Genomic DNA, 23,465 nt, shown 5'->3' with positions numbered 1-23,465 from the left:
TGGTGGTGCCAGAGTGCACACAGGGACCCCAAGGGGTGGCTCTCCCAATTGCCGAATCTGTCTCCTCAGACAGATGGGAAAAAAAGAAAGGATTTGTGCCCCTGAAGGCCCATACCCTCCAGTGGGAGAAGAGGCTTCTGGAGAAGGAGGTCGAGATGGTTCCACAGAGTGACAAAAGCATCACTCTGAGACCCCGGCCACTGGCAAGTGCCCCCTCCACCCTCCCTCCCTTTCTGCTCCTCTCCAAATAGTAGAGTTTGGGCCAGCAAGCCCAGACAGATGGCAGCCAGCCAGGAGGGGCTCGCAGGGATTCCAAAGCTATGGACAATAGCCGCTGCCCCTCTCCCTGCTTCACCCTTGGGTGGGGGATGCACAGGGGCTCCCCCACCCAATGGTCACAACCCCTATGGGGCACCACGTGCTCACAACAAGGAGACAAGAAAACAGGGCTCCAGTCCCCACCCTACCTCGCCAGGAGGTGAGGGAGATGTCACAGAACAAACAAGAAATCAGTGAGGGGGCCTGGGTGACCTCCCCAGGGTGTTATTGCTTCAGAGCACATCCTCTTCCTAAGGCTGTGCAGACACCCGAGGGGCGTCACAGGCTTGAAGCAGGGTAGGGTGGGCAGGGCAAGTTAGTGCTGAGCCTCCACCCAACCCTTGTGGAACAGCCACACTCCACCCACCCCTTGTTCTGAAAAGCGACCCTTAACCCGCCACAGCTGCTGGCCGGAGGAAGCAGGTGCTCTCCAGGCTCAAAATACTCCAACTGGTGAGTAACAGACAGCAGAGAAAGCCCATGGGCTACAGAGGAGAGGGCTGGTTCCTGCAAGCCCTGCCCCTAGTACAGTCCCAGGGAGTGCCGAAGCCCCCTTGGGCACAGAGGTGTGGCTCCTCCCATCTGCCCCAGCGCAGGAAGCCCCATGGAGTTCATGGACCCGCCTGGAATCTGACAACACCGAGGGCTTCACCAGGCAGGTGTGGGGAGAACGTGCAGGTGGGACAGGGAACAGGTTGGGAGCCCACAGCTTCCCTAACCCCCAGAAAACAAGTCCCCCCGGCTGAAGCCTGGCAACCCTTAGGAGGGTCTCATAAAGAAAATCGGTACCAAGGGTACTAAATCCATACGTGTGAATACAATGGGCAGCTCCAGCTATCACCCTACGGGAATGGGGAGCGGGGAGGAGAGAGGAAGGGAGGAGGGAGGGGCCAGTCATGGGGAGCCAGGCTTTCTGCTGGATCCAGCTAGGCGGGTGCCCAGTAGATGGTCCCCTGGAATGTACTTAGGTTTCCTGGTACTCTAGGAACTACGTATGAGCTAAGAACAGGCCTTGAGCCATTGCCTCTACCCAGCTAACCTGAACTACGCCCTACACAGCAGGGACTAGGTACAGAGGGGTGGAGGCTGCTGGGGCCCCCAGGGGAGACAGCAGAAATGTGCTTCTAGGAAAATGGGCCAGCCTGCATCCCCGCCTTGCATGCAACAGGGCTCCCACAGGCCCCAGGGAGGACAGGGCCAGGCAGACAGCTGTGTGGAGCCTGTTGGAGAAGGGGACCCCTTCCCCAATTCCTACACGCAGCTATCCTTCTCATCCTCTCTTACCACCACCTGTCCTGTGAGCCAAGGTGACTGAGGCCAGGCAGAATTGTTTGTTTTAAAAAGACTAAAATAGGGAGGGCATTATTCCCTCCCTACACCTCCAGGCCTGGAGGTACGGGGTAGACAAGATGACCTCATCCAACACGGACAGGATTTCCAACAGAAGCAACCCTTATCCTGGCACTGCCAGGCCTACTCCCCAGCTTTCCTCAGCAGCCCTCCCCTGCCCCTCATGATGCAGACACGGGGAGGGGGGTGCTCTCCCGGCTTGGGGTTCTAGAAACTCAAGGACAGTCTACTTTGTCAGTCTCCACCAGGACATAGCCAACTTGATTCTTCCTAACATGTTGTAATCCCAAGGGAGCAAGGCACCCTGGAGGGGTTTATGCCAGACCCTGGGCACTTCTGTCCGATTCCTGGAGCCACCAGCCAAGGGGCAGGCAGGAGGGGACGCACGCGTGGACTTGGACGGGCTGCAGCAAAGCGCCTTCCACAGGCAGGCAGGCAGAGGGAGGCCCGCACTCCTCTTCAAGTGGGGGGGCGGTCCTGGGCCCCCCAGGAGCTGGCTCCGGATCCTTGCAAAGCTGCCCCATCACTCTGGGGCAGGAGTAGCTGCCTGAACCCGGTGCCGCAGGAAAGACACTTGCTGGTAATTGGCACCATGGAGATGGCCGGCTGGGTTCTGGACTTGGCTCCGGACAGCGAGCTTCCAAGGAGGCAAAGAGGGGGCGAGGCCAGACAGGACCGGGGCAGGAGAGCATCTGCTTTGCCCTCTCGGTCTTTCCCTTCTTCCTACTGCAGCCACGTCCACCACCAGGTCAAGAACAGGCCTAGTCAAAAGTGCAGCCAATCCCACAGGGAGAGAAGTCTGGGGAGGGGGGAGGAACTGGGGAGCTGGGGAGGGTCCCGAGGCGGGGCAGGTCTCCCTGTTTTGCTTCCCCACTGTTGGGGGGAGAACCCTGTCCTCCTCTCTTCAATGTGCCCCTGGGGCTGTAGGGCCCCAGGTGGGGGCCGGGTGGTCTCCGGGCCATCTTGCGAAGCCCCTCCCCATCCCCTGGCATTAAGATCGCTCTCCGCAGGGCCCCACGGTGCTCTCGAGGGACAGCTGAGACGCCTGCCGGAGCAGGGGGCCTGTAGCTGGGTCCACCATGGAGGAGGTGGGGAAGAGCTTGTACCAGCCCACGGCCAGGGTGGTCAAGTCCAGCTCCTCTAGCAGCACGCGGGCCACTCCCATGAACTGCTTCCGCTCCATTCGCCCGTAGTTGCCCCACACGATCACCTGTGGAGCAAGAGACACCTCAGTGGGAATCCTGCAAGGGCCACTCCCACGCCTGGAGGCAGAACTTAGGGTCAGCCCCAACCCAACACTTCCAGAGGCCTGTGCATTCTCATTCGTCCAAATCACTCAAACCTGATGGCTGTTCTAGCCCCCACTATCCTGCACCTGCTCGCCAAGATCACCTGCTTCCCACCCCAGTCTTGGCCGCTGTGTTGTAGCCTCTAGAGACCCTGTCTTTGGGACCTGGCCCTAATGCCAAGTTGTCGCTTCTCCACTAGGCGGCATGCTCCGGGACACCCCAAGGGGAGGACAGTGTCACCAAGAGGCTTGGCTTCTGCCTTCTCCTGCCGTGCCTTCCTCACATCTTGGCCGACACTCAGGAGCTGCTGGCAGGGAAGTCTCATGGCTGCAGCACTTTCACGACTCTGTAGCTTGGCTTCTGCCTCTGTCCCCCTGTTGGAAGGGGGCTGGCTCAACTAGTCGGTAAAGCAGAGCCTCTGGTGCTAGACAGGTGCAGTTTTGCTTTTAGCTTTCTCACTAAGACCTAGGAAAGTCATCCAAATGAGGCCCCAGGGTCCCTGTCTGCACATCCAATGGTCCCAGCTCAGTTCACCCTGCAGGTGGAGATGCAAGGACAGGACTTGCACCTCTTCTTGGCACATAGGTAACGCCAGAGCCATGGGGCCAGAGTTATTGTTGCCTGTATGTCAGGAACTGTCAAGGCTAAGTTTGTCTAACAGCCCTACACGAAGGGAACCGATTCCACTGATGTATAAACCGAGGCCTGGAGACAGTAAACCATTTGCCTGAGGTGAGTCTTTTCTGGCATGCAGAGCCCAGCACCTGGTAGTAAGGATCCCACCTGCTCTCTGTCTCCCACCTACTGAACATCCCCTACAGGAGTACACCCTGAGGATTTCTGAGAAGTTTGGGTCACAACACACAAACTTTGGGGTCCAGGAGCCCTAGTGTAGCCCTGAGATGGTCTCCTGGTTGGTTTATATGGTACTGGAACACTTTGAGGCCAACATGGCTCCTGTGAACATCTGGATGGTAACATAGATGCTGCCACCACCACACAATGCATGCCAGGAACTCACCCTGGAAGCCGGTGCCCTGCCTACCGAGCAGAACTTACTAGACTCAGAGCAGTGCCTTCCTTCCTGTTCTATTCCATCTGTAAACACTGCTGAGATGCCCCCACTGAGCCAATTTCACATTTACTCGAGGGTGTCCACCCATAGGTTGAAAAATTTAGCCCTAAATGGGACCAGGGCTTCCCAGTTTAGCAAAAGTCCCCTCTGTGTGGCAATGTGTGCCACCCTGACCACACCCCAAACTGGATGCTAAGATTGAGGTACAAGACACAAGTGTCCAAAGGGGCACTGCTGACAGTAGGCTCAGGGCTCCTAATGGGCAGCTGCTCCCAGCTCAAGGACTGAGAGATCGTAAGGGTCTTCCCAATGCTTGGAGCCAAACCCTTCTCCAGGGTCCCCAGGCTGTCATCTCCGTATTTTCAATTTCTAGAGGTATGTGATAATGACAGTGATGTGATGGTGATGGTGGTGGTGAACTTAATAAAGGGCCAAACTTGCAAGTCCTTTTCAGGAAGACAGCACAGTCCACTACCATAGCAATATTAACAGGTACATCTGTTAACATCCACACTTCACGACGAAGATGCTGAGGCTCAGGAAGGGATATGTTCCCTTGGACTAGCACAGTGACTTCTGAGCTCAGATCAACCACAGGGCTCTGTCTCCTCCAAGGGAAGCCCTCTAGCCCCCAGCCAGTCCATCGGCACCCCCTTTCCACCTTGGTGCTGTGTGCACCAGCAGCCCTCACCTGCAGGACTTTGCCCTGGGGACTCTCAGGAAACAGTAGCACCTGGTTGTACAGGGGATCCAGCGACTTGCGAGCAACTTTGGTCTTCTTCTTGGCAATGCAAACGCCATTCTCGAGCAGGTAGGCCTTGATGTAGGCCGCTGGGGACAGAGGCCGGCAGGCACACAGGGTTAGTCTGGTTCCTTAAACAGTGTGCAAAAGGTGTAACACAAGGAGACTGCCCACCCACTGCTGGGGACTGGAGTGCCCCCTAGAGGACTGGTGGGGAGCAGCAAGGGCAAGTAGGCGCACCTGGTAACTGGGGCCAGAGTTGGGTGGAGCCTACTCTACTTCCCTGGGTAGTCCTTCTTCCTTGGTTTGCTCTGCACTCACTGTCTCCTCTCTCAGCCCCTGGCTGGTAAACATTCATCCATGTACTGACCCCTCCCTGCACAAACACTTGCTGAGTACACATTGTGTGCTGACCATCCTACTAAGCATTAGGGTGTAACAGTTAACAGGATACATGGTCCCTGCCTTGGAGAAACCCAGTCCAGTGGCATGGACAATGAGGTCAACAGAAAATCTCACCTGGGTTGAGACAGGGGTTGCTCCAAATTGGATCCAATTTTCTTTCTTCTGGACCCTGACTGTCCCTTGGGAAGGCTCCCCAACCCTCACCTTCCCCTTCAGTGGGGGGGGGGCCAGCACCCTCACCTGGCAGTGTCTTGGAGCCTGGCTTGGCTGTCAATCCTCTGGCCTGGATGATGTCCACTTCCAGCTGACCATTCCGCTCCTGCAAGCCGATCTCCACGTCCCCTGGGAGAGCCCCAAGAGAGGAGACTGGGAAAGCGCTCAAGCAAGGACTCGGTACCTCTCTGCTGCTTAGGGACGAGATGCCCTGCCACCCTGGCCTTCTCCTAACCCAAAGCCACTGAAACACCAACAAGGGCAAGAGCTCTTCTGGGGCTGGGCAGCATGTGCCAGGCTCTAGGCTCAGTGCTGAAGACACAGTCAGCAGGCAGAAGTGAAGATGGGCTGACCTCTATGGGACCCCCATCCCAGCCGTCTGGACAAGGTCTAGGGCACTTACCCATGGGCGTGGTGGCCAGGGTCTGGCGGCCCACAAATTGAGCAGGTCCCATGCTACCCAGGAAGTCACTGAACTGGGCATCTGATGCTAGGCAAACTCCCCCATAGTTGAGGCTGCAAGAAGAAATGGGGGCGGGGGGAGGGAGACAATCGATGTTCCCAAGGTTACATGGTACCCAAACTCCCCAACACCTTTTCTCAGTCTATGGCATATCTATTGGCTGGGGCAGTCCCCTCAGCCTGTGCGCACCCAATGACAAGCTGGCAGTTGTCCACAGCTGGAGCTGTCCACAGGCCCATGCCCCAGCTGCCCATAGCTTATTAGGCCTGAGGTGCCCTGTACTGGCTCCCCACCCTCCCCTTCTCTTTCGCTACTGCTCCCAAACTGGTGCCTCTGGGACTGCCTGACACTTGGTTTCCACTTGAATCTTGGAGTGAGGGTCTGCTTCTGGAAGAAGTCAAAGCAAGACGGAAGCAGAGAAGTAATCTGCATCTGGGGAATCCGTCACTTTAAGAATTAGTCTCTTGTACAGAGACATCATGGAGCAAATAAAAGCACCTAAATGTCTGGGAATAGAAATGTGTACCCCTCATTCTTGCAAAAGCATACTCTTTAATTCATTCATTCATTCATTTGAAAAGCAGAACTATAAAGAGAGGAACAGACAGAGATATTCCATACACTGGTTTATTTCTCAAATGGCTGCAATACCAGAACTAGGCCAGGCCAAATCTTGGAGCCCAGAACTCATCCAGGTCTCCCCTATAAGTGGCAGGGCCCAAACACTTGGGCCATCTCCCACTGTCTTCTTAGGCACATTAGCTGAGAGCTGGACAGAAAGTACAGCAGCTGAGACTCAAACTGGCATCCATACAGGATGCCAACATTGCAGACGGCAGTTTAGGCCATAATGTGTCAACTCTAACCATAGACTTTTTTTTAAAAGATTTATTTTTATTAGAAAGTCAGATATACAGAGAGGAGGAGAGAGCAGGGGGAGCTCTTCCGTCCATTGATTCACTTCCCAAGCGGCTGTAATGGCTGGAGCTGAGCCAATCCAAAGCCAAGAACCAGGAGCCTCTCTTCCGGGTCTCCCACACAGGTGCAAGGTCCCAAGGTTCTGGGCCATCCTTGACTGCTTTCCCAGGTCACAAGCAGGAAGATGGATGGGAAGCGGGAAGACCGAGATTAGAACCGGCATCCATATAGGATCCTGCCATGTTCAAGGTGAGGACTTTAGCCGCTAGGCTACGGCACCAGGCCCTCTAACCGTAGACTCAGGCTGAACTGGCCTGAGGTGGTGATGTGGCCTTGCCTCCAGGCCCCTGGTTCTGTTTTCCATCCCACCTTCCGGCCATCTGGAAGGGTGTGAGTTCCTAATATCAGAGAAGTGTTAGGTCTCCTGGGCTCCCAGGCAAGGCAGTTAGCCCAGCCTCCCTGGCAGTGCCAGGCCTTCTGAAACTGGAAATTGAACGTTTCCTCCAACCTCGTCATTGTCTGCTCCCGCGTTCCTGGTAGGATTGTGAGCAGACAATGGGGAACTGGCAGGCCTGGTAATTAGCAGTAATTGTTTATAATATCTGGGCGGCTGCCTGGTTTCCCATCCCAGGGTGCCTCACCAGCTGCCAAGGAACGAGGCTGACGCCCCAGAAACCCTGAACAAGCTAATAAGCACATGCTCCACAGGGCAGGAGGAAGGAGGAGAAAGGGCCGACCATCCCCTGCTGGCCAGTGGCCCTATCGCTCCCACCCTGGGGTCTTCACCAGAGCAGGCAAGCAGGTGGAGCCTTCAGGAGCACTGCCAGGTCTACACTGCTTGCTGTGTGACCTGGGGCCAGGAGCTACTGGCCCTCTGCTTCCATGTTCTTACACACATGTGACCACCTGGGGACAGCAGGCGGTCATTTAGTTGGCCAGTGCCTGCCTGTGCAGTACCAGAGATCTCTGTTCATGGCTGTCCCAGCCAAGGAGTTAAAAACAGCTTGCTTGGTAGCAGGTGCTCAACAGTGCCTGGGTTCAATACCCAGCTCTTGAGGTTTCTGCGTCCACCTTCCTGCCCATGCAGACCCTGGGAGGCAATCATGATAGATCAAGTAACTGGGTTCCTGCCATCCAAGTGGGAGAATGGCCAGGGTAGGCACTGGGGCGTGAACCAGGAGAGGGCAGCAATCTCTGCCTCTCAAAAAAAAAAGTGTGGGGGAGGCACTTAGTGCTGAATTAAGTGTACATGCGCACTACTACTTACTCTCCTCCTTGAATACCACAGGAGCTCCATAAATGTTATCTGCCAATCCCTACAGCTGGTCTCAAACTGACAGGCGGTGATTCAGACCGGACTTAAATGGACCCTGGATAGCTGTTCCACATTCCCCATGGCTGCTGTGGTTCCCTCTTGTAAACAACGGGAATGGCCATGATTGCCTTGTGGAACCACTGGGGAGGAGGCCATGGGTGCCAGTGGTCAGGTGCACAGGAAGCAAGTGGGCCTCAAGACCTTTATGCAAAAACAAGAGATGCTGATTGGGGTGAGAGTCTGAAATCCACGTGCCGAAGGAGTAAGGGCTGTGACGCGAGGCGTCCCACTGAGTGCCTTGGAGGGACCCCTCTTCTCCTTGGAGACCCCTCTTCTCATTCAGGGTGGTTTGGGGTTGTGATGCCAGACCAGTCAGGAAGTGCAGCATCCAAGTACCTGAGAGTGAGCCCAGGTCTCCTGAGTGCAGCAACCAGCTCCTCCAGAGACAGGTGTCACGGGGGCAGAGGCAGAGCGCTCAGGGCTACCATGTGAGCTGGCCTTTCACTTGATGTTAGTGGTGAAACGAAATTTCCTGCAGCTCAGATCATGCTAGTTTTATTTGTGGAACTATAACTCAGTTGTTGTTATTATTATTATTGTTAACCTTTGCACTCGGTTGGACCCCTGGATTTGCCAAGTTCTTGGTGATTAAAGAATTAACTGGGTTACTCAGGGGCTTGTCGCCATTCTCTTTTCCAGATGGATGGCCCATCTCGGAGGTGTTACAAAATAATAAGGCTTCAGGGCCGTGGGGTGGCTCTGGGTGAGATGGTATGAAAGGTCCAGGAGTCTGTCCACTCAGTGCCTGCCTCCACTATGTCCAGCCATCTGTCTACCTTGCCTTGCCTCTCCACTTGGTGGAGCCTACAATAGCAGCAATGCTGCAGTCAGGTTAAAAAAAACAGCCCTCTAAACTATGGTTTAGTACATAATTCTGCAAACAACACCAGAGCTGGGGCTGACAGCATGGCATGGTGAGTTATGCTGCAGCTCATAACAAACTAGCATCCCGGATACACTCTGGTTCAAGTCCTGACTGCTCCACTTCCAATCTAGCTCACTGCTAATACCCGTGGGAAAGCACTGGAAGATGGCCACTCATGTGGGAGACCCAGATGGCCTTCCCAGCTTCTGGCTTCAGCCTGGCCCTGCCTGGTCATTGTGGGCATTTGGGGAGTGAACCAGCAGGTGGACAGCCTTTCTATCTCATTCTCTTACTCTGTCTGTCAATTTTTTTTAATCGAGGGGGGCCTGGCATGATGGCTTAGTGGCTAAATTATCGCCTTATAAGTGCCAGGATCCCATATAGGCTGTCCACAGCCGTTTCATTTCCCATCCAGCTCCCTGCTTTGTGGCCTGGGAAAGCAGCAGAGGATGATCCAAAGCCTTGGGACCCTGTACCCACGTGGAAGACCCAGAAGAAACTCCTGGATCCTGGCTTCAGATCGGCTTAGCTCTGGCCTTTGCGGCTACTTGGGGAGTAAACCAGCAGATGGAAGATCTTTCGGTCTTTCTCTCTGTGAAGCTGCCTTTCCAATAAAAATAAATAAGCCTAAAAAATCAAGGTAAAAAGACAGGAACATAGTATAAATGGTGGTAGTTTCATACATATTAAATTATTAGAAATGCAGGAATACTACCATATTGGACACTTGCCTTGAAAACAATGTAAAGTTTAGCCAGAGGGCGGCAGCAATGAGCTGCTGTGAAGCTGGAGGGGAGCCTGTCACCCGGTGGGGACAGGCGTGGCTCACACACAAGGAACTGAGGTGCCACTGTGTCTGAGATGGCAGGTATTTCTATGCAGCATGGCTTCCTGCGGGTCCCTGGCATTTCTTGTGGATGAAACCATGCCTGACTCACGAAACACAGATTCATATGGATGTCCAAACTGTCCCTTAATGTTTCAGTCCTGCTGGAACAAACCCTCGTGTCCCAGACAAGCATTGCAGCCGAGCTGACTACATGCCAGCCCACGCTGTATCACTCAACGGGGACACTGCCAATCCCAGCCCTTTCACAAGTGTGGCTCCTGTGCAGGGCGCCCCAGGATTCATTAAGGAACCAAGCACCGAAAGGACCAAGTTACCAATGCTAACTCATCATGAATATCTGTTGTACCCATTGCTTGGAATGGGAGGCCAGGATCATTGGATAAGCAGATCAAGATCACTCTGCTTGGAAGGATCAGATCTGGAATTTGAAGCTCAGGAGTCTGGCTCCAGAGTTGAGCTCCTTAACCACCATCCTGTTGTCTCTGTGTGGCTTGAAGCTGGGACCCAAGCCTTGCCCAGAGCCAGCACAGAGATCTGCAGAGCCAGCTCTGGAGTTGGACAGGCCTGGATTTGAATCCTGTTTCCACCACTCACTGGTTGTGAATTTAATTCCCTGGGCTTTATTTTCCTTGTTAGTACAGCAGGGATTTGGAATAATAAGATAAGACCCAGTGCTGTTCTAAGTACAGAATGAGATGAACGCCTGGGGACAGAGTCCAGCTTGGCCAAATGTTCAACAAACAAGACAAGCCCCTTCTCTCAGGCCCTGGCCACGCTTAACCCCTGACTCCTGGGTGCCTGGGGAAACAGCCCAGCAGCCAGGTGACCCTGACTCTGGGGTGCTCACCCACTGCTTCCACGGGCCAGGGGCACTGTGACCCAGACACTCAGGGAGCCGGATACTGATGAATCAGACAGCTCAGGACAACACAGGACAGGGAGGAGCAGAAGGGTGGCAACAGAGGATGCTGAGGCCCTGGACTTGGGATGCAGAGGTCTGGCGAGGGGCAGGAAGGAGTGGAATGTGCACCTGTTTCAGCTCACCCCTGCTTAGCTGTGCAGAGGTACCTGCTGTGGACCAGCTGGGCAGGCCCTGAACTCAGTGTCCACTGGGACCAATAGGCACAAGTGGGACAATTACCAGAGAGCAGAGGGTGCCAGGGTGGGGGAAGTCCAGGGGGCTACAGAGACCGGTGATCTGGCAGAAGCACAGCATACTCGTACTGTTCCACTTCTGCCCACGCCAGGGCAGGCATTGCTAATCAACTTCAGCACCCCTGCCAAGCCTGGACTTGGCTCCAGGATCCTTCTCAACACAACACTGTAGGGAACCACTATCAATTAGCTGGAACTGGCATATGAGCTAAAGCTTACATGCCAGTTCTTAGTGGAGATCTGGAGGAGGAGTGAGTCAGAGGGGAAGGAGGACGGAGGGATAGAAAGGAGTGTCAGGTGTAGGGCGGCAGGGGGGAAGGAGGAAATGGGTGCAAAGACCTAAATGTGAGATGGAGTGAGATGGATCAGGGGCACCTGGCTGTGGCTGAGAGGGGACCAGTGGGCCAGGAGAGGTCAGAGGAAGTGAGTGCCAGGGGACAGTCACTGGAGCTTCGGCTACAGTGGAGGCTTGGAGGGCTCTCAGCAAGCGAGGTGAGTGGTATCCATTTGGAGTAAAGCTGGAGGGCAACAGTTGATTTACACAATGATTTATTTTATCTTTATTTACTTGAAAGTCATTGGGGGGCAGGCAGAAAGCTATTGGAATCAGTCTACCATCTACTGCTTCACTGCCCTAATGCTGACCACAGTCAGGGCCGTGCCAGGCCAAGGCCAGGAGCTAGGTCTCCCATATGGGTATTCTGTAACCAGTAGGCATCCTCGCTGACACACTGCCCTAACCCCCACGCTCTCTGTCTGCACCCAGGCATCTCCAGTGACCTCTGCAGCTCTCACCGCACTGCAAGTGGTTTGGCCAAGTGCCCTGAAGTGGAAGCTCACGAAGGGCAGGGCCTCCAGGGTGCCCCATCCACTGTGAGTGCTCAGACACATTTCCTGAAGTGAACACCCACGGGGTGCCCCATGAGCCAGTCAGTGGTCAGACAGAGCCAGCAGCACCAAGTGCTGCAGCCTTGCCAGAGCTGTTCAGACTACACTGGCTCCTGGAGTTGGAGACAGGAAGACAGCCATACCCTTTCCCATTTTCAATGTAACATCTTGGTGCACTGAGTGCCCAAAATACCTGCAGAGCCAGGAGGAGGCGGACCACAGCTCAATGTCCCTATAACTTGTGCCTTCCAGTCTACTCCCTATGCAGGTGCTGGACTGGTGGCTGTGCTTGGCTGGGTTCCACCAACTCGGCCCTGCTCAGCAGAGAAGCTTCCTCTGCTCCCCATGCAACGCCATGAGCTTGGCATCCTCCAAGCCCCATGATCCTTCCTCAGTCTGGCTTGAAACACTCGCCCCAAGACAGTCCATAATCACAATCATCACAGCCAGTGTATCTTCCTTGCTAAGCACTTTCTAGATACAGGGTAGGCACTGTCAACTGACAGTGATTACAAGAAACAAATCACCTAACCAACAGTGGCTTAAGTCACAACAGATAAGATAATGATGGTAAATGACACAGTTCTAAGAACCCTTCCATCTATAGAATGGATGTCTCTCATCTGAAATACCTGGAAGCGGATTTCCAGAAACATTTGTTCCAGAAACATTTTCAGAAACATTTGTTTCTGATCTTGAAGAGTTCTGGATTATGAAACATATACCCATCCACAAAGATGTATCCTGGGAGCTGGTGAATTAGCTCAACTGGCTAATCCTCCACTTCCAAGTGTCACATCCCATATGGGCACCAGTTCATGTCCCAGTTGCTCCACTTCCCTTCCAGCTCCCTGCTTGTGACTTGGGAAAGCAGGTGGAAGATGGTCTAAGTCCTTGGGACTCTGCACCCATGTGGGAGAGCTGAAAGAAGCTCCTGACTCTTGGCTTCAGACTATCTCAGCTCCAGCCATTGCAGCCACGTGGGGAGTGAAGCAGTGGATGGAAGATCTTTCCCTCTGTCTCTCCTCTCTGCAAAACTACTTTTCCAATAAAAAATAAATAAACCTTAAAACACACACAACAAAAACGCATCCTGGGGATGGGACCCAAGACAAGACATGAACTTCAATTATGTTTCAAAGACACCACATATGCATAGCCTGGGGACAGCATGTTTTAAATATTTGTTTGAAAGGCAGAGCCAGTAGTGCCATCCATGTTTCCCCCTGTGGGTAGCTGGGGACCAAGTACTCAGGCCATGCATGTTCTGCTGCCTTCTCATGTATGTTAGCAGGGAGTTGGATCTCAAGTAGAAGAGCCAGGACTTGAGCCAGCGCTCATGTGAGAACCCAGTGTCACAGGCAACAATGGAGAGAGATAGAGAAACAGAGGGATCTTCCATCCACTGGTTTGCTTCTTCAGATAGCAACAATGCACAGAGCTGGGCTGGTCTGAAGTCAGGAGCCAGGAGCTTCTTCTAGGTCTCTTCTATGGGTGCAGTGGGCCAAACACTTGGGTCACCTTCTGCTGTTTTCCCAGGTCATTAACAAGGAACTAGAGTGGAAGTGGGGAAACTGGCATTTAAACTGGCGCCATATGGGACACCAGGGTGTGGTTTTTACCTGTTACGCCACAATGCCTGCCCCCTGGGGATAGATTTATACAGTATTTTTGTTGTGCTTGCATTTTGTCTGCAACCTGTCACACAAGGTCAGGTGTGAGATTTTCCACTAGCTGACTCTCAAAACATGGCAGATTCTGGAGCATTTCAGATTTTGAGCTTGTGGGTTAGGTCTGCTCATCCATTCAACATCATCAACAATTCCTTTCTGCAGATGGAAACACTGGGCTCAGAGTGTTAGTGAACTTCCCCAAAGCCACACTAGAAACACCGCTGTGATGTAGCAGGCAAGCCGTTGCCTGTGACACTGCATCCTCACATGAACACTGGCTCAAGTCCCGGCTTGTCCACTTGAAATCCAGCTCCCTGCTAACATTCCTGAGAAGGCAACAGAACACGGCCTGAGTACTTGGTCCCCAGCTACCCACAGGGGAGACATGGATGGCATTGCTGGCTCCTGGATTTGGCTTGACCTAACCCTGTTTTGGATATCCGAGGAGCAAATCAGTACAACCAAAGAATCTCCTTCACTGTCATTCTGCCTTTCAAAGAAGTAAATAACTCTCAAGAAAAGAAAAAGAAAGAAAACACTGGCTTCCTTCCACTTCCTCCTCGTCCTCCTGCTCCTCCTCTCCCTTCTGCCTGTCCTCCTCTTCTCACCCACCGGAAAGCCTCAGTAGGAGTTGGGCGGAACCACAGCATCTGCCAAGCCAGGCCATTCAGGAGCCCAGAGATGCTCAGTTTAGGAGGGGCAGGGGTGGGCGAGGTTTGCAGCCAGCAGGAGCTCCCAGCTGAGAGGCAAGGCCAGAGAGGAGGGAGCAAAGGGAGGAAGTGGAGCCCCAGACCCAGCATGCACAGGCTGGGCAGCTGTCCCTGGACAACCCTCTTAGCCAGTGCTGGCCAAGAAATTTTCTGCAAAGATAGAAGGGTTCTATTTTCTGTGCTATCCAGTGTGGCTACCATGAGCCCCATTTCATTGAGCACCTGAAATGTAGCTAGGTGCACGGAGTGTCAATTTAATCCATTTCAATAGCCACATGTGTTCTAGGGGTTACTGAACTGGGCAATGTGGTACTTAACTTTCCAAGGCTTGGCCTCCTTGAGTGCACAAGAGTTGTGACCTACCCTTGAGGATTTCTGGGACCACAAAGTAACGTGCGGTTGTGGACAAAACCTTGGCTGGCAGTCAGGACTCCTGGACCTCACCCCAGGCTATTCTGTGTGACTCGTTCTTTAACTTCTCTGGACCACAAGGAAGTTGCTTTAGATCTAAGTTTTGTTGCAAGGGACCTCTAGGTGAATTTTAGGTGGATCTGAGCACTGTTGGTGTTAGGAGAGGAGCGTTTGTGCAGCTGTGTACATGAAGATGCATGAGTGTGCCAGCTTAACTCTGGGGCCCAGGAATGTGCATTTTGTACCAGGTTGCCCTGTGATGCGGCTGTGTGACCAGGGAGATGCTGGGAAGGTGAGGCTGAGTTGGGCAGTACTTGGGCTGTAGGGCTGGATGGCAGTGATGCGATGCCTCAGTCAAGTTGTGTGTGTGTGTCTGTGTACCTGAAAACCAGCTGGCAGGCATGAACTGAAGCAGAGAAAGACACAATAGCGATTGTGCCCAGACAGCCTGGGCACTCTCCTTTGTGTGAACACTGGTTCACAATCCTTGGGCCCACACTCTGTCCTGTGACCTTTGTAAACATTGACCCAGAATGATCTGGACTATTTGGAGTTAATCCTCCCAACACTTCTACAAGGCTGCCGCCATTATCCCCATGCTATCGATGAGGAAACTGTGGTGCAGGGACATGACCCGGTCAAGGTCACAGAACCAGACAGCAGAGGAGCTCGGAGATTCCAGTCCAGGTCCTCCGACACCAGGGCCTATGTTCCAACTGGAGTTTTGCACCCAGGGAGTGGAGGTTGTGGGGGCGGCCTGAGCCAATGCCCCCACTGGCCTGGGCTGACCCAGGAGGCAGGGTGGTGGCCTGGCTCCTCCATCCCTCCGCCAAGAACAAGAAGGCTGATGGGCAGATGCGGACTCCGTACTTACTTGCCCTCCGAACCGTAGCTGTTCATGCTGTCCTCGATGGACTCGTGGCTGGCCTGGCGCAGTGTCCGGCTGGGCATCTCCACAGCCAGGCCTGTCTCTGTGCTCCTCTGGATGGCTCCCTTCAGCCTCCGGCTGTCCCCTTCAGGGTTGGGGGAGCAGGGGAGATGTGAAGGTGGAGAGGAGGGGAAGAAGAGGGGCAGAGACAATAGACAAGTCACCTGATTAGCATAGCAAAGGTAGATAGTGGTTCAGGCCCGGTTCCTTGCACAGCTCACCCAGCTTCCCATAGCAAACTTCTGGGTACTTGAGCGCCCCCCTCAGGGCAGGCCTACCAGCCTCACCCAGCAGACAAACCACACTGCACAAGTTTTGCTAACAGCTTGATTCATACACAAGTGCGCCCCACCTCCCTCTGCTGGAATTCATTGATCCCCCACACTCTTCTCCCAATCTTCCTTGTTTTTCCATCACTACTCATCAAGCACCTACTATGCTACCCAGCAGACTCTCCGTCAAGGGCTTTGCCTCGGTTTAGGCCAGAGCTGCTCAGCTTCAGCATGGTGGGCATACTGGCCGGTCTGCTCGCCTCCTGGGGACTGGCCTGGGCAGTGCACACTGTCTCACTATGCCCCTGGCTTCCAGCCACTGGACACTGGTCCCATCTCTCAGGGCAGTTGTGGCAGCCCAAAAACATCTTAAGACACCAACAAATGTCCACTGTGGGGCTTCCATACTGCAACTGAACGTCATCATATCCGGGACAGTTCCTGACATCCCTGGGCCCCCGAATGAAGCAGCATCCCCTCCTGGTCTTGGTCACTCCATCCTACCCAAGGCCTTCCTTTCCACTCATGGCCTTGCTCCCTTCCTGCTCCTCCACCCTCCCACCCTGCTCTTGTTTTCTTCCTAGCATTTACCACCTGAAGGAATGCACCATTGGCCTGTGGGCCAGCTCACTCTGTGCAGAAGGTATGACATCTCTACGAGGACACAGGACTTGGCTCATTGCTGAAGCATCAGCGCCAACACAGGGAGTGAGCCCTCATATGTGCAATGGACCAACATCTGTCCCCAGTCTCACCCAGGAAGGGGTGCCATGGTCCTTCCCACCTCAGTGCCAATAAGAGGTACAGAGAGCTCAAGGGACTTACCAGCTTGGGGCTCCATGACATGGTAAGCCAAGCCTTGCACATCTTACCCCATGGAATCATGGGCTCATGTCAGGGTGGAATCTTGCCCTTGACCCCCTCAAAATATAGGATGGCCCAGTGTACCTCAGGGGCTGCCTCAGTGTCATCAAATGACCCACTTGGGTGATCATCCTTGTTCAAGCCCACCTGCCACCCCATCCCACTTCTACCAGGTGTACTCCAGCAAGAAGATGGGGAGCTGGGACTATGTGCATGAACCCAAGAAAGGCTAGGACATCTCCTTGCCCTCTCTCCACAGAGGGCAATGCCACAGTGCTCCCTGAATCAAGGGTCAGGTGCACACACATGTGAGGAGACTGCACTCTATGCTTCTCTGTGTGGATGTCCACCTGCCTCTGTGGGACCCCTGTGCTGGTGTAATGCAGACACGTAGTTGCCCACACATTTAGAAATACACACATACACTGACAAAGATGCATGCACAAAGATAGAGTGGTAACGCACACCTGGGTGTCCACATGCATGGATCTCAGGGGTCTCTCACACCTGTCACTCTGTGTTTCTCAAGCCAATGAGATGCACGTATCTGTGTCCATGCCTGAACCAGATATAAGAACCAGATGCCCCCTACTCAAGGATTGCCACTCTGCATGTGCATGTGTGCCCTGTCTGCCTCCACTCCTTTCTGCATGTGTTCCTTCCCTATTTTGTGTCTGCAGCTGCACCCCGTCTTACTACAGCTTCTGTGATTCTCCGTGCATAGCAGGGAAAGCAGCAGAGAAAGACCTGGAAAACACATACCTGTTCACAAACACAGCTTCTCTGGCTCAGAAAGCTGGCCTTCCACACACTCATGTGCACACACAGGTACAAATACTCCTCCCTCCCCACATATACATGGGATACAGATCCCCATCCTATCAGGGAGCAGGCTGCAGGCACATGACCTCCCGCACAGCCCCATGCTGGAGCCCCACACTGGCATCTCCATCCACAGCGCTGACACATATTTCCTGGAAGAGTGAGGAGCAAAGCCTGACAAACAACCCGCTCCCCAGGGCCTGCGGAGGAAGCTGGCGGGACTTCACACCTGCATGGCATTCTGCACCTCCAGCGCGCCCAGCAGCCCCAATCCCACACGCAAGGTGAGCCTGGCTGTACAACTGAACTGCCCAGGTACAGTCCCTTCTGACTCTGTGACCACTAACTGCTGGACCTTGGGCAAGATAGATGGCATGTTCCCATGCAGCTGCTGAGAGGGTGCTGAACACAGTACCTGGCCCACGGCGATAACCACTGCAAAGAAAGACCTTCCAATGTGCTCTAAAGCTGCCCTCCCCAAGTGCTTTGCTGATACCCTTATGCAAGATGCTCCTCCTAACACACCACCTTCCCAGGTATCCTTGCTTTCTTCTTTTCCTTTCTCGTCCCCATCCTAAGGTCTGCTTTGGGAAAATCTGGCCAGAGTCAAGAGTCTTTGCACAGGTGGGGTTCCAGCATCTCCTAGGGAGCACCATTCCTACCGTGCCAGGGGTGCCAGAGCTGTGCTGTGAAGGACACAGGTGAGCATTGTCCCTTCTAAGCATGGGGATGGGGCAGGTGAGAGGCCCCTCCTACAGCGTTCTTGGAGACTGCACCCAAGAGTGGCCATTCTAATTATAATCAATGAAGTTGGGATGACCTTTTTTTTTTTTGGCCGGGGGGGGGGTGGGCGGTGGGTGGTGGTGGTGGTGATGATCTACTCATATTTGCTGCACCCAAAATTCAAACTGTGCCACTTCTAGTTACTCCTGTAGAGCCCTAAGTCCCTCCTTTCCCCCCGTAGTGTCAGGACAGGGATGGGGAAGAGGAGCAGAGGAAGAATGTGGACAGCAGAAGCCTTGCCCAGAAGCAGCCATGACTTGAGGGTGCCAAGGCCATCACATGAGGGAAGATGGGAGTGGGAGTGGCATGGTCCTGCCTCTGCGTGCTCATGGTTCAGAGGGGGAGGCCAACACTACACAGATGCTCAGAGCGATTAGTCACAACAGTGTTAAGTGCTTGGAAAAGCAACTGCAAGATGGAATGACAAAACTCATTTGGGGGCCAGCAGGGAGGGGGACTAACTTGGGCTACTGATGAATTCACTCTTTGAGCTGGAGTTACTTCAAATCCCTCCTACTTGGAAGTCTGTGATAGCAAATCCTCTTGGGTCTACAGTCTCTCTGAACACTGCCTTGGTGGTCCCTTGGTTCACCTGCAACCTCTCTCTCTCTCTCTCTCATACTCTTACTTTCTCTTCTTGCTCTCCATTCTCCTTGGGGACTCATTCCCTCATATAACCTCAGGCCCAATCCTATACAAATTAATCCTACACCTGGGTCTATAGACCTTAATTCTGACCACAGCAAGACTGGCACCTGAACTCTGGATGTTGCCACTCACATAAGAAGCAGACTTCTTAAATTCTACATGGTCCCAGACAAAATCCATCATCAGCTCAACAGCTGCTTCTGATTTTCATCACAAACTTCCCAGCCACCCACCCTCCATATTTTCAAAGATCTTACCTACATTTTCCTCTCTCTTATTAGACAGCAGGTCTTAGAAACCCTTAATGTTGCTTTTATCTCATATCCTCTCATCCATGGTCACAGCCAACCGCAAGAACTACTTTGGGCTTCAGCTCTCTTAACAGCAGTGTAACTGGTCTCACTGCTTTCAACTCACTTACCACACAAGCCATTAACTGATTAAATTACCACACCAGGCCAATATATTCCACTTTTACTAACTCATTCTACACAAATGGTCACAAAAGTACACAATGATATGCAAGAAGGGGTTCTCTACAGTCCTGTTTATACCAATGAAGTGTTGAAATGAACTGTCCACTAACAGGGGACCACTTAACTAAATATCACATTCCCCACAATAGAACACAGTGCAGCTGTGGAGAACTAACCTTCGCCTCCTCCTGCAGTGGCATGGAAAGATTCCCTCGACTCACTGCTAAGTTAGAAGAGCATGTTGCAAGGCAGCATGTAAAATGTGATGCCATTTCTGCAAAGCTATACATAGCATTCACATAAATATAGCTTTATCTTTTATATTTATGCATGTGCACAGAAAAATCTGGAAGGGTATGAACCAAACTGCTAATGGTGAACAACTGTAGGGTGAGAGATGGCTAGAGGAGGTGTGGGGGACATTTTTTTTGTCACTTTAAATCTGACTAGAAGATATACATGGAAGAAGGCACAAAGCTTAAGGGTACAGTCTGATGGATTTTTCATTAACTAAGCACAGCCATGCTTCTAGTACCTGGATGAAGACACAGCACAGTGCAAGAAGCCGCAGCGATCCCTGGAACCTGTCACTGTGTTGCTCACAAGGATAGCCCTGTGCTACCTCTAACACCAGCTATCCCTTTTCACCAGCTTCATGTCATGAGCCTGTCTTTCTTTTTTCAGCCTTGCTTTTTTTTTCTGCTTAATACTATGTGAATGACTTGAAATTCTCCCCTCTCCCACCCTCGTATTGGGAATAGCTGTGGGTTGTTTACTAACACTGCTACATGGCATTCGGCTGTATGAACATACTGTAATCTAGCTGTCAACTGCATTGGTGATGAGATTTTGAACTCTCTTCCCTCCAGCTGAAGGCAATCAGGCTTTAGGCTGCTGGGATGACTGCAGTGCATACACCTAGGAGTGCAACTGCTGGGTCACGGGATCAGCAGTGTCCAGCCTTGGCAGAGGCTCCCAAACGTCTCTGAGGGTGTTCTACCAATTTACATTTCAACCAGCACATTAGGGAGATTTTATTTCTCTTTTGTATCTTCCTATGTCATCTGATTTTTTTATAGTTAAATATATTAATTCAACAATGTGAATGAACGTGAAGTACAAATTCATAAATAAGTCACAGCTTCAATCATGCCTTGATCTTACTTAATTTCACAGAATTGCTCCCCACTGCCTGCCAAATCAAGTCCAATCTCTACACCCAGGCATCCAAGACTCCCCTCTGCCTCAGCCCCCACTCCACCCCAGCCTGGCACAGCCCCAGCCTGGCACAGCCTTAGTCTGGTTCCCTCTCTTTCACCTTCCTGCTTTCCTCCTCTCCTCTAATGGAATTCCAACTTCCCCCCAGAGATTTCAGCTCTAATATGATGCAGAGTTTATCAGGCACACTTTGCCTCAATTTCTTCATTCATGTGGATATAGCACCCATCTGTTAAGGCTCTTCTGAGTATTAAATATACCCATGAGGTAACACAGTAATATCCTTACAATGAAAACTCAGGACATCCTAGGTGGACTGGGGCTCACAGAATTCAATGAATTAAGTGGCTTTTATTAATGTGAATAACACCAGACGATGTGCTGGGCATTTTACACAGGTTTCATCTCACTTAACTGCCACAATGAACCGTGAGATGGCCGTGTCATGGTACAGCCAGTTAAGCTGCTGCTTGCAACGTCAACATCCCACATCATATGTGATGCAGCTTCCTGCTAACACACCTTGGAAAGCAGCAAACGATGGACCAAGTGCTTAGACCCCTGCTACCCATGAGGGAGAATGGAGTTCCTAGCTCCTGGTTTTAGCAAGCCCAGTTCTGGTTGTTACAGGCATTTGAGGAATGAATCAGTGGATGGAAAATCTTTTTCCATCTCTCCCTCCCTTTCAAGATCTTTCAAATAATTAAACAAACTTTAAAAAGAAAAAAAAATGTCTAGTAAGTTTCCCAAGAGCACACATAGCTACTAATGGCAGAGCTAAAAGTCAAACCCTGAGCCTTCTGCCTCCAAATCCACTGGATTAAATCTACTAAGCTCTACTGCAGATCAGCTGCCACCTCTCATCAAGAATTCCTCAATGTACCACCTTAAGCCCATGGCCCTTCACCTTCATTTCCATTAGGGACACCCTCCCACTGCACCTTGCAATAGTTACCAACTTCTAACCACGGTGTAACTCACTCCTCATTTACTTTCTTTCAGCACCCTGGACAGCACCCACACTGCTTATCCCCACCAAAAGTGTGTGATTGAACTGGTGTAAAATGTGTCCTCTCGAAAAAAACACAATTCTTCCTGCCAAGGCAACATATAAATCTCCCTTGTACATTTACACCTGAATATGAATGTGCTTAATGTACCTTCTCCCAAAAGCCAGTGTTCCCAGGGAATCAGATAATAAGATGAAGCTGTTGACAAAGTATAAGAGATGACACAAGTAACACTTCTCCTTTCCCATGCAATATTACACACATAACTGATACCCACCACAGCTCTGAGAGGCAAATATTATTGTTCCAACCTGTTACAAGAAAAAAAAGCTCAGTGATAAACATCCAAGGTAACACCTGGCAAGGTGTTACACAGAGCTGGCTGTGCAGAAACACACCCTAGGGTCCCAGAAACATGGCTTTGGGTGCTGATGTTGCCGTAAGGACAGGCAGCACAAGCACAAACCCTGATGACTTCTGCAAAGGCATCCAATATCCTCACTCTTCCCCTCCAGGCCAGCAAACCTGCCTTCCCTTACAATTAGAGAAGAGATGTGGGCGTTTGTGCAGTGGTTAAAAAGCCACTTGGAATGCCAGCATCCCACAGCAAAGTGCTTGGGTTTAGTCCCAGCTTCACTTCCTGCTAACATGTATCTTGGGAAGTGGTGGGCCATGGTTTGAACACTTTGGTCCTTGTATTTACATAGGAGACCTGAACTGAGTTCCCAGCTCCTGGCTTCAGTGTAGCCCAGCTCCAGCATTTGGGGGAATGAACTAGTGAATGGAAGATCTCCCGTTCTGTCTGTGACTTTCTGCCTTTCTAATAAATCAAAAAAAAAAAAAACCCCACCTTACTTCAATTTAAAAAGAACAGGTCTCCTGGTAATCGCCTCTCTGTTTCTTCTCACGGTTGACAGTCAGGCACCTGTCAATATTTCCAAAGCATCTTCCAGAGGTACCCACTGCCTAGGTGTGAACCCCACCCTTGTCCTGCTACACAGCTGCCCTGTGCCTTAGTTTCCCTCTCTATGCTCCCCCACCACAGCATTCTCTTTTGCCAGTTCTCCATGCTGTGCCTATACAGCTTTCTTGACCTGTATCAGAGCACATCTTCTTTCTAATTGATTAAGCACCTGCCAGGGCACCCAATGCTACAGAACAAATTCTGAAGGTCTTGACACCAGCTGCCTCCATCACCCGGTCCCAACTTAGATTTTCAGTCTTGCCTGACTCCCCACTAGTGTGTTCCATATACAGAATAATTCCAAATGTTATACATGGCTAATCAATCCTCAAATTTCTTAGCCATCATTCTGCATAGGAAAGTCTCAGCATTCTCTCCCATCCTGGATAAGGGGATTTTTAAAGAAACGACTTGTTGGTTCATACACACAGCAAGTGCACAGCTGCACTTGTACAGCTTGATGGCCAGAGGGCACTCACCTGTAGATCCAGCAACAAATCATAAAACAGAACATTGCCAACACTCACAGCCCCTTATGCCCATCTCAAGTCACTTCCCCAGCAACAATAGTATTATCTTGGCTTCTAATAGCATGGGCTAGTGTGGTCTATTTCATATATTATAAAAGTTATTTTTAAAATGTTTGTTTATTTGACAAGTAGAGAGACAGAGCTCCAGCCCACATTCACTGAATGCCTGCAGCAAGTTGGGGTTGAGCCAAGGTTGAAACCAGGAGCTGGAATTGTAACCCAGGTGTTACTAGGTGGCAGGAACCCAGTC

General features: G+C 52.0%; 1 protein-coding gene across 2 annotated transcripts in view; it reads right to left on the bottom strand.

The window, feature by feature from the left end:
- Positions 1–2,431: 2,431 nt before the first annotated feature.
- Positions 2,432–23,465, bottom strand: part of RIMS4 (regulating synaptic membrane exocytosis 4) — a 50,747-nt gene continuing 29,713 nt past the window's right edge. Inside the window, exons 2-6 of one of the 2 annotated variants that reach the window (XM_040981087.1) lie at positions 15,575–15,713; positions 5,796–5,908; positions 5,420–5,521; positions 4,724–4,863; positions 2,432–2,878 (exon numbers count right to left, since the gene is read on the bottom strand). In XM_040981087.1, coding sequence (XP_040837021.1) covers positions 2,660–2,878; positions 4,724–4,863; positions 5,420–5,521; positions 5,796–5,908; positions 15,575–15,713 — 713 coding nt within the window. In that variant the 3' untranslated portion in view covers positions 2,432–2,659. The remainder of the gene's footprint in view (positions 2,879–4,723; positions 4,864–5,419; positions 5,522–5,795; positions 5,909–15,574; positions 15,714–23,465) is intronic. The other variant, XM_040981085.1, reaches the window with a different exon arrangement.

This window comes from Ochotona curzoniae, unplaced genomic scaffold (assembly GCF_017591425.1).
Source record: "Ochotona curzoniae isolate NIBS_2020 unplaced genomic scaffold, NIBS_Ocur_1.0 contig_3520, whole genome shotgun sequence".
NCBI classification, from domain to species: Eukaryota; Metazoa; Chordata; class Mammalia; order Lagomorpha; family Ochotonidae; genus Ochotona; species Ochotona curzoniae.
The sequence above is the reverse complement of the archived record's forward strand: the minus strand, read 5'-3'. Positions and strand labels throughout refer to the sequence as shown.